At 47.4% G+C, this 10282-nt stretch overlaps 1 protein-coding gene across 22 annotated transcripts in view; it reads left to right on the forward strand.

The window, feature by feature from the left end:
- The window catches only part of CASK (calcium/calmodulin dependent serine protein kinase), a 294102-nt gene extending 292104 nt beyond the window's left edge, over positions 1-1998 (forward strand). For all 22 annotated transcript variants that reach the window (XM_034423848.3, XM_034423849.3, XM_034423852.3 and 19 more), the window contains one exon: positions 6-1998. In XM_034423848.3, the coding sequence (XP_034279739.1) occupies positions 6-182 (177 nt within the window). In that variant the 3' untranslated portion in view covers positions 183-1998. The remainder of the gene's footprint in view (positions 1-5) is intronic.
- Positions 1999-10282: the final 8284 nt, after the last annotated feature.

A 10282-nucleotide genomic window follows, 5' to 3' on the forward strand; every position in this document is an offset into this window, starting at 1 on the left:
TGCAGGATGAATCTCTTCAACGCTTGCAAAAGGAATCAGAAATCTTACAAAGAACATATGCACACTACTTTGACCTTACAATTATCAACAATGAAATTGATGAAACAATCAGGCATCTGGAAGAAGCCATTGAGCTTGTTTGTAAAGCATCACAATGGGTTCCTGTTTCCTGGATATATTAATCCAATTACCAGAAGAATGTGATCATTATTGGAAGCCACCTCATACTTGGAAAAACCTCTTTGTTATTGACCTTATGTCAACAGGTCTTGGCCCCTAGAGACTACCTAGATGTAGTGTGACCTACATTTATAATTATTGTCGTCCTTATAGCTAGGCAAAAAATATGATAATTTAAAGAGACAGTATCTTTTTTAATCAGTTCTCCTAAATTTTATTAAAATGTATCTTTAAATATATGTATTATTCAATCCTTTGGAATGTTATATTTTTGGAACTCATAGCTTTTAATTTCAAAAGCCCCTAAAACTGCACAAAATAGATGCTGCTTTCTATAATCTATTTTAATAATAATGTGATCTTTACTTTAATTGGGGGTGGAACATTGCATCTTTTAGAGTCTGATTTTGTGAATTGGATTAAGTTGCTTTCCTTTATTTATTTGAAATTATTAGCCCAATCATGACCAGATCAATACTTATATTCTAATGGCCTTCTTCTGCTTTTTTAAATCATTTTTAGAGTAGCATTTTTGAAGTATTTTGGTTTAATAGGCAGATAATGTGATACTGTCTCTTTGAAGAACTCTGTAAAACTGAATAGAGATTTGAAGTTGGGTCTTGACTCTTAATGCATGTGGACAGTTGCAAGCGTTCATGCCGTTGGTGTATCTGTGTTGAAAAAACTGTAATCTACAACCAAGTACATTCCGTTCATGGGGGGAAGATACCCAAGGGAATAAAATAAAATACTATGACTAAGTTGTAAAACCTATGCACATCCCTTGCATTTTGGGCAACTTTATAAACAAAACTCCTAATTTTTATTATTAATCATGTAGTGAAATGTGTTTGTAATTTTGTCTCAAATTAATTTGTTGTAAAGATGGGAGGGGGAAAAATTACTGGTTTTGCCATTTCAGATCTGTGTTGTCTGAGAGTATTACCGTTTTAATTATGTTTAAGCAAATATGCTGATTTTTAATATGTATGTAATTGTTTTGAAAATGCACACATTTTAAGAGAAAATACTGTGCAATGAAAGAAACCCAGTTTAGGCTTTGCGATAAATTAACAGTTCCAAAAAACTCAGCTGCTGCAGCCCTGTAAATTCTTTTCAGATTCTATAGTCTGAACATTTTTTAAAGTTTTATTTTAAATATACTTCATTTTATGTGTTCAACAATTAAATGCCTTGAGTCATTCATTTCATCACAGGATTCTACAACTACTTAAGAAAAACAGCCAATTTTTTGTAGATATTTAGAAAAAAGTTCTTTCATCTTTGTGATATTTGACATTCATGCTTTAATTGCACACTCACTCTGCAAATAAGGGTTGCTTCATACATTCATATATTCACATTTTAGCACTTGCTTGTATTATACATGCTGAAAAGTATATATTCCCAAAACACATTGTAATAAAATAAATATATGATTTAGATAAAATTGAGTTCCCAATTGGCTATGGCTCGCTGAGCTATATGCTCTGGTTGGAAAAAATACAATCTTGGCAATGTGTGGAACAGTCCTAAATCTTAGATATGGAGCCTTAATAAGCAAATTTTACCATGAATTCATCTCAGGGTTATTGCTATATTCTTATTTCTCTAACCAATGTCTTAGCAAGGATAACATCTGTTCCCCATCATAACAGAAGGAGATTGTGCATTATCCATCCCAGTTTGTGATATCTTTGTGACTCAAATCTCCATGTATCATTGGTATTACTGTATCTTGGACTGATTGTTTTACATTTTTATTATTTAATATGGATTCTTCACTTTTGTTATTAAATTCCAGTATGTTTTTGAAAAGTGTTATCTTCAACATTGCACTACAGAAGTATTATTTACTAATGTAAATTCCTTGAGAACGATTTAAGGTTCTCAATGATTACCATTCTAAAGAAACAAAGTATTTTAAAAGGGCATTAGATTTATCCACTTTGATTGGTCTTCTTTCACAGTTTTTAAGATTGCAGCTTGTTCTCCCATATTATTTTCAAGTTAGGTTGTAAGAATCCTTTGAACTCAATTACATTATTACCTATCAAGATAACAGTGCTATGATCTTGAAGAGATGAGAGTTGTTGGTTGTGGGATATATAGCTGATTTTATATATATATGCTGCAGCCTGATACTACAGTTATTGAAATTCATTTTTTTCTCATTAATCTACATTCAGTACTCCATAATGACAAAGTAAAAACAGAATTTTAGAAATGTCTGTAAATTTATTAAAAAGAAAAAACTGAAATGTCACATTGGCATGTATTCAGACCCTTTGCAACAACATGTGAAATTTAGCTCTAGTGCCTCCCACTTTTCTTGATCGTTGCTGACATGTTTCTACACCTTAATGGAGTCGACCTGTGGTAAATTAAATTGATTGGACAAGATTTGGAAAGGCACGCACCTTAGAAGGTGTCATAACAGACAATGCATACTGTAGCAGAGCAAAAGCCATGAGGTCAAAAAGGAAGAAACTCTAAGTGGGCTTTCATGTATTTTGCACCGAGGAGAAGCTTCCATCTAGCCACTCTTCCATAAAATCCAGATTGGTGGATGGCTACAATGATGGTTGTCCTTCTGGAATTTTGTCCCATCTCCACACAGGATCTCTGGAGCTCACTCAGAGTGACCATCAGTCACTTCTCTTATTAAGGCCCTTCTACCCTTCTCTTACTAAGGCCCTTCTACCCTGCTTGCTCGGTTTGACCAGGCGACCAGCTCTTGGAATAATAATAATAATAATTTTATTTCTATACCGCCCTTCTCCCGAAGGACTCAGGGCGGTGTACAGCCTATTTAAAAACACAGACAAAACAGCAATTAAAATTTAAAATAATTAAATAAATTGGCTCAGATTCAAAAACCCCCAAAATTAAAATACCCCAATTTAAAACTATTATGTTGATAGTCCGGCCTGGCAGAACAACAGGGTCTTCAGTGTGCAGCGAAACACCTGGAGATCGGAGATCTTACGTATTTCCGGGGGCAGTTCGTTCCACAGGGCTGGGGCTCCCACAGAGAAGGCCCTCCCCCTGGGTGTCGCCAGCCGACATAACTTGGCCAATGGCACCCGGAGGAGACCCTCTCTGTGGGAGCGAACTGGTCGGTGGGAGGCTATTGGTGGCAGAAGACGGTCTCGGAGGTACCCGGGTCCTATGCCATGGAGCGCTTTAAAGGTGGTAACCAACACCTTGAATTGCACCCGGAAGACCACTGGGAGCCAGTGCAGCTCGCGCAGGAGGGGTGTCACATGGGCGCAACGAGTTGCGCCCATAACCACCCGTGCGGCTGCATTCTGGACCAGTTGGAGCCTCCGAGTGCTCTTCAAGGGGAGCCCCATGTAGAGAGCATTACAATAGTCCAACCGGGAAGTAACAAGGGCATGAGTGACCGTGCGCAGGGCGTCCCGATCCAGAAAGGGCTGCAACTGGCGAATCAGGTGAACCTGATAAAAGGCCCCCCCTGGCCATGGCCATCATATGCTCTTCTAAAGACAGCCGCGCATCCAGAAAGACACCCAGATTGTGAGCCCTCTCCGTGGGGGGGCAAAGATTCACCCCCAATAGTCAGCGATGGCACCTGCTGACTATATCGGGGCGCCGGAAGCCACAGCCACTCGGTCTTGGAGGGGTTGAGTCTGAGCCTGTTCCTCCCCATCCAGACCCGCACGGCCTCCAGGCAGCAAGACATCACATCAAGGGCATCGTTGGGGTGGTCTGGGGTGGAGATGTACAGCTGAGTATCATCAGCGTACAGATGGCACTTCACCCCAAAACCACGGATGATCTCACCCAGCGGCTTCACATAAATGTTGAACAGGAGGGGCGAGAGGACCGACCCTTGCGGCACTCCCCATGCGAGACGCCTCGAGGTCGACCTCTGTCCCCCTGCCAACACGAACTGCAAGCGGTCAGAGAGGAAGGAGGAGAACCACCGCAAAACGGTGCCCCCTATTCCTAACCCCCTCAATCGCTGCAGCATGATACCATGGTCGATGGTATCAAAAGCCGCTGAGAGATCTAATAGGACTAGGACAGAGGAGCAACCCCTGTCCCAAGCCCTCCAGAGATCATCCACCAATGCGACCAATGCCGTTTCTGTGCTGTACCCCTGCCTGAAGCCCAACTGGTACGGGTCTAGATAGATAGCTTCATCCAGGTGCCGGGGAAGTTGTCGTGCCACCACGCTCTCAACAACCTTCGCCACAAAACGAAGGTTGGAGACTGGATGATAGTTGGCTAATTCAGCCGGGTCCAGGGAAGGCTTCTTGAGAAGGGGCCTCACTACCGCCTCTTTCAAGGCGGCAGGAAAGGCACCCTCACTCAGAGAAGCACCTATAATCCCCTGGAGCCAGCCTCGTATAACCTCCCGGGAGGCCAGTACCAACCAGGAGGGACACAGGTCCAATAAACACGTGGCGGCACTAATCTTACCCAGAACCCTGTCCACATCTTCGGGAGTCACAGGATCAAACTCCTCCCAGATAACATTCTCAAGACCTGCCCTGGTCTCCTCCTGTGGACTTATCCAATCGGAGTCCAAGCCATCCCGAATCCAAGGACTTTATCGTGCAGGAATTGCACAAAATCCTCAGCACGACCCTGCAAGGGATCTTCCCGCACTCCCCCCCCCGAAGAAGGGAGTGGGTCACCCTAAACAGGGTGGCTGGGCGGTTCTCTGCAGATGCGGTAAGAGCAGAAAAATGGTTAGATTTTGCTGCTTTTATCGCCACTAGGTAGGTCTTGATATAAGACCTCACCTCTGTCCGGTCGGAATCGGATTGACTAGTCCTCCAAATGCTCTCTAGGCGTCTTTTCCGACGCTTCATCTCTCTCAGCTCCTCAGAGAACCAAGGAGCTAATTGAGATCGGCATCGGGTCAGAGGCTGCAAAGGCACGACGCGGTCCAAAGCTCCAGCGGCCACCCTTTCCCAGGCGGCCACCAGCTCTTCAGTCGAGTCGTGTGTTAGAGTCTCAGGAAACGGCCCAAGCTCCTTCAGGAACCTTTTGGGATCCATCAGGCGCCTGGGACGGAACCATCTGGTTGGTTCCGTCTCCCTGCGGCAGGGGCAGGCGGTAGGAAAGTCTAATTGAAGGAGTGAATGATCTGTCCATGATAAGGGTTTAATATCTAGGTCCCCTCTACCAAGATCATTCAACCACTGACCAGAGATAAAAATCAAGTCCAGAGTGTGTCCCCCTATGTGAGTGGGGCCTTGAACTAACTGGGTCAGGTCCAAGGCCGTCATGGAAGCCATGAACTCCCGAGCCACCTCTGCGCCTCACCCGCGGATGGGAGGTTGAAATCCCCCATGACAATAAATCTGCGAGTATCGACCACCACCCCGGCAATGACGTCGAGTAGCTCAGGCAGGGTCGCTGCCACGTGGCAGGGAGCCAGGTACGTAGTCAGCAAACCCATCTGCACCTCACAGCCCCACTTCACACAAAGGGACTCACATCCGGCTATCTGAGGAACAGTGGTCTCCCTCGGACAGAGACTCTCCCTAATGATCACCGCCACTCCCCCACCTCTCACCTGGGCCCTTGGCTGATGAAATGCACAGAAACCTGGCGGGCACATCTCGACGAGGGGGACCCCCCCCCCTCTTGGCCCAACCAGGTCTCCGTAATACTTCTTTCATTTGAGAATTATAGAGGTCACTATGCTCTTGGGAATCTTCAATGCAGCATAAATTTTATTGTAGCCTTCCCCAGATCTGTGCCTTGCAGTAATCCTGACTCTGAACTCTGCAGGCAATTTCTTTGACCTCATGGCTTTTGCTTTGCTACAGTATGCATTGTCAGCTGTGACGCCTTCTATAGAGGGGTGCGTGCCTTTCCAAATCATGTTCAATCAATTTAATTTGACTCCAAGGTATAGAAATATGTCAGCAACGATCAAGAGAACGAACGTTGTCTTACCTGAACGTTCCTTTTCAGCTCTCTGCGACTGCAATCCACCTCTGGGTTCTCTTCTTCCTCGCTTCCTATTGACTGGGTGATTCTTTTTAACTGTCTCTCCGTGCTGTGGCCACGCCCACTTTCCCATGATGCACCAGTCTTTGAACGAAGGCGTGACCACCTAGTAGGCAAATCAAATCTCAGAACAAGCCATATAAACTTCAAAACTCTGGAACCCGTAAAAAACACAAAAAATCAGAAATCAACAGGGCGGGTGTGGATTGCAGTCGCAGAGAGCTGAAAAGGAACGTTCAGGTAAGACAACGTTCGTTTTCCAGCCCTCTGCTCCTGCAATCCACCTCTGGGATATACCAAAGTTCAAATCCCAGGGCGGGAAAAACTACTTGGACTCAGCCTCCTGGACCTCAAGAACACTTTGGAGAACACGTCGCCCAAAAGATGCTTCGGCCGAAGCATACGTATCAATTCGGTAATGTCTGATGAAGGGTGTCACCGAAGACCAAGTAGCGGCCCGGCATATGTCTGAAACTGAAGCCTGCGTAGCCCAGGCGGCCGACGCTGCCGCACTACGAGTAGAGTGAGGTAAGATGCGACGCGGCAGAGGACGAGAACGTTGTTTGTAAGCTGTAGCTATGCATGTCTTAATCCACCTGCCCACTGTGGATGAAGAGATCTTGTGGCCCAAGGAAGGTGGATGAAACGACACCAGAAGAGCCTCAGTTTTACGGATGGATTCAGTCCTGCGAATATAACGACGTAGAGCCCTACGCACATCAAGGGTATGCCAGTCTTTTTCGCGTTGATGTTTCGGCGACGGGCAAAAATCCGGAAGGATAAGTTCCTGAGCCCAATGAAAATATGAGTTCACTTTAGGTAAGAATGCTGGGTCCAAACGTAGTATTACTGTATTAGGTTGAAAAATACAGAGATCTTTTCTAATCGATAAGGCGGAAAGCTCAGACACCCGTCTGGCCGAAGTGATCGCCAAAAGAAAGGTCAACTTGAAAGACAAAAACTTTAAAGGAATAGACCCCAAAGGTTCAAAAGGAGGGTACATCAAGGTCTGAAGAACAAGGGAAAGGTCCCAGGTCGGGTACCTATGAACGACAGGTGGGCATAGGTTTACTGCTCCATGAAGAAATCCCTTAAGTAACGGATGCATAGACAAAGACGAGTATGGGGGACACCGAATAACCATAGATAATGCAGCTGTCTGACGACGAAGGGTAGATGGTGACAGCCCTTTGTCTAAGCCGGATTGAAGAAAACACAGCACGTCCTCTATCTGGGCTGAAGTAGGGTCCACCAGGTTGGCCGCACACCAGCGACAGAAAGCCCTCCAGGAAGAGTCGTATATCCGTGAAGTTGACGGCCTACGAGAAGCTTGAATCGTACTTATGACGGAGTCGGGCAGTCGGTCCTTTCGCAATATAAGCCGCTCAAACGCCAAACGGCCAATTGGAGCCATTCTGGCTCTGGGTGGTCGATGACCCCTTGGCATAGGGCAATGCGGTCTCGTGGAATCAGCCATGGTGGACGAGACGATAAGGCCACAAGATCTGCGTACCACTGTCGACGAGGCCAGTTGGGAGCCACCAGGATCAATTCGGCCCTTTCCTCCAAGAGCCTCCGAATTACCTGAGGAATCAAGGGAATTGGGGGAAAGGCGTACAAAAGCCCCTGGGGCCAGCGGCATCGCAGCGCATCGTGATCCATCGCCGACTGGCAAGGGTAACGGGTCACATATAGTGGAAGTTGAGCATTCGACGGACTGGCGAACAAGTCCACGAGAGGCGTGCCGAATAGAAGGATGGCTTCGTGAAAGAGCCGCGGATGCAGCTGCCATTCCGAGTGATCGAGACTTTGTCTGCTTAGCCAGTCTGCCCGCACGTTGTCTACGCCGGAGATGTGATCGGCTCTCAAGGAAAGAAGGTGGCGTTCCGCCCACCGGAATAGACTCTCCGCTTCTAACATCAGAGACCTCGAATGAGTCCCGCCTTCTTTGTTTACATGGGCCTTGGCTGCAATTTTGTCCGTGAGCACAAGGACGTGGTGACCCTCCAACTGAGATTGAAAATGTTGGAGGGCCAGGCGGATTGCTCTGAGTTCCAACAGATTGATGTTGTGGCCTCTTTCTGGAACGGACCAACGACCCTGCACCACCTGATGTTGGAGGTGGGCTCCCCAGCCGCGAAGGCTGGCGTCCGAAGTTAGAGTCATTCTGTGTTGAATCAGAAAGTGCGAGCCCTTGCTCACGGCTGATCCCATCCACCACCGAAACGACAGCCGAAGTTGGGGTGGAAGGTATACTTTGTGAAGGGAATCGCTGCGTCCTGAGCGCTGGTAAGGGAGCAGAAACCATTGCAGTGGCCTCGCGTGACGTCGTGCCCATGGAACAATTGAGAAGCACGACACCATCTTCCCCAGCAGTCGTGACAGCTGAAGAAGGGGGACGGAGCGATGAGACAGAACTTGACGTATCAGGTCTTGAAGACTTGAGATCCTGTCTGGCGATAGAAAAACCTGGCCCCGAATAGAATCGATCACCGCCCCCAAGTGCAGCAGTGATGTGGACGGGTAAAGGTGACTCTTGGGAAAATTTATGGAGAATCCGTGATTCTGGAAGGCCATGACGACAAGATGAAGGTCTCGAGCTGCCTGACTCCTGGATGATGACAACACCAGGATGTCGTCGAGGTAACAGAGTACCCGCACCGGGATCTTTCGGAGTGACGCCGCCACTACCGCCACTAATTTTGTGAAGGTTCTTGGGGCGGAGGATAAACCAAAGGGCATTGCGCAATATTGATAATGATCGTCCCCAATTTGAAAGCGCAGAAACTTCCTGTGTGAAGGAGACACTGGGACATGCAGATATGCCTCCCTGAGGTCGACCGATTGAAGGAGGTTGCCACGACGAACCCCCCCCAAGATGGACCCCAGGGAGTGCATCTTGAATCTGCGGTAGCAAATGAACAGGTTTAGTTGTTTCAAGTTCAAAATGGCTCGATAGCCTCCGGAATGTTTCGGAACGAGAAAAAGTGTCGAATAGAATCCCAAGCCATGTTGTTCTGGCGGGACCCTCTCTATCGCCTTGATGCTGAGTAGGTGGAGGACCTGTTCTTGTAGTAAGTGACCCAGTTCGGGAGAACGTGGCGCAGGGCAGCAAATGTGGCGAGAAGGAGGACATCCCAGGAACTCGATCGACAGGCCCGAAGACACTGTGTGAAGGATCCAAGAGTCCGTGGTCGACTGCTCCCATTGATGGTGGAAAAGCTGCAGACGACCTCCAATGGGATCCTGAGTCCCGCAGTCATTTCCCCCTGCGGAATTGTCGGTATCCGGATCCTCGAAAAGGACGCTTGGAGACAGCGGGGTTCCTGGTTCTGTCACGAAACCGCTGGCGATCAGAGGAACGGTCGGGGCCGAAGAATTGCGAACGTTGCGAATAAGCGCCCCCTGACCCCGATGTCGCCCGAAAGGATTGTCTTTGATAGTAGGGCGTATAGCGTCGTTCAGGTCTGCGATATGAGGAAGTTGGCATAATCTTCCTCTTATCCTTATCCTCGATAAGGACAGGATCTAGGGCGGAGCCGAACAGATTCGGAGCCTTGTAGGGTGCCGCTGCCAGACGCCATTTGGCCTTGGCGTCGGCCTTCCAGTTCCTAAGCCAAAATAAACGACGGGACGTAATAGACGAGGCCAATGCCCTGGATGTAAACTTCACAGAATTCAAAGATGCATCGGCCGAATATTCTGTGGCCGCCACAATTTTGTTTATGTCCTGGTGGAGGCGTGTGTCTTCTGGTGGTAGCCTGTCCTGAAGCTGCCGCAACCAAAGCAGAGTTGCCCGGTTAAAGAAGGATGTAGCGGTCGCGGTCTTAATAGCCCACGCCAGGGCTTGATGTTCCTTACGAAAGGAAAGCTCAGACTTCTTGTCCTCCGATTTAAGGCCGTCCAGCGCGTCTGTTGACAGAAAAGACGAGGAGCACAAGTTGGCAATGGGTGTGTCCACCACGGGCAAAGACAGCATAGCGTCCAAGTCTGGTGCCGCACAATATAATTTCTTATCAATGCTATTGGGGCCCGTTGACGATGCTGGTTGAGACCAAGGAGATTGTAGGACGTCAGAAAAAAGTTGAGGACAGGGAATGAAGTCCCT

This window comes from Pantherophis guttatus, chromosome 5 (genome assembly GCF_059756535.1).
Source record: "Pantherophis guttatus breed Tessera chromosome 5, ASM5975653v1, whole genome shotgun sequence".
NCBI lineage: Eukaryota > Metazoa > Chordata > Lepidosauria > Squamata > Colubridae > Pantherophis > Pantherophis guttatus.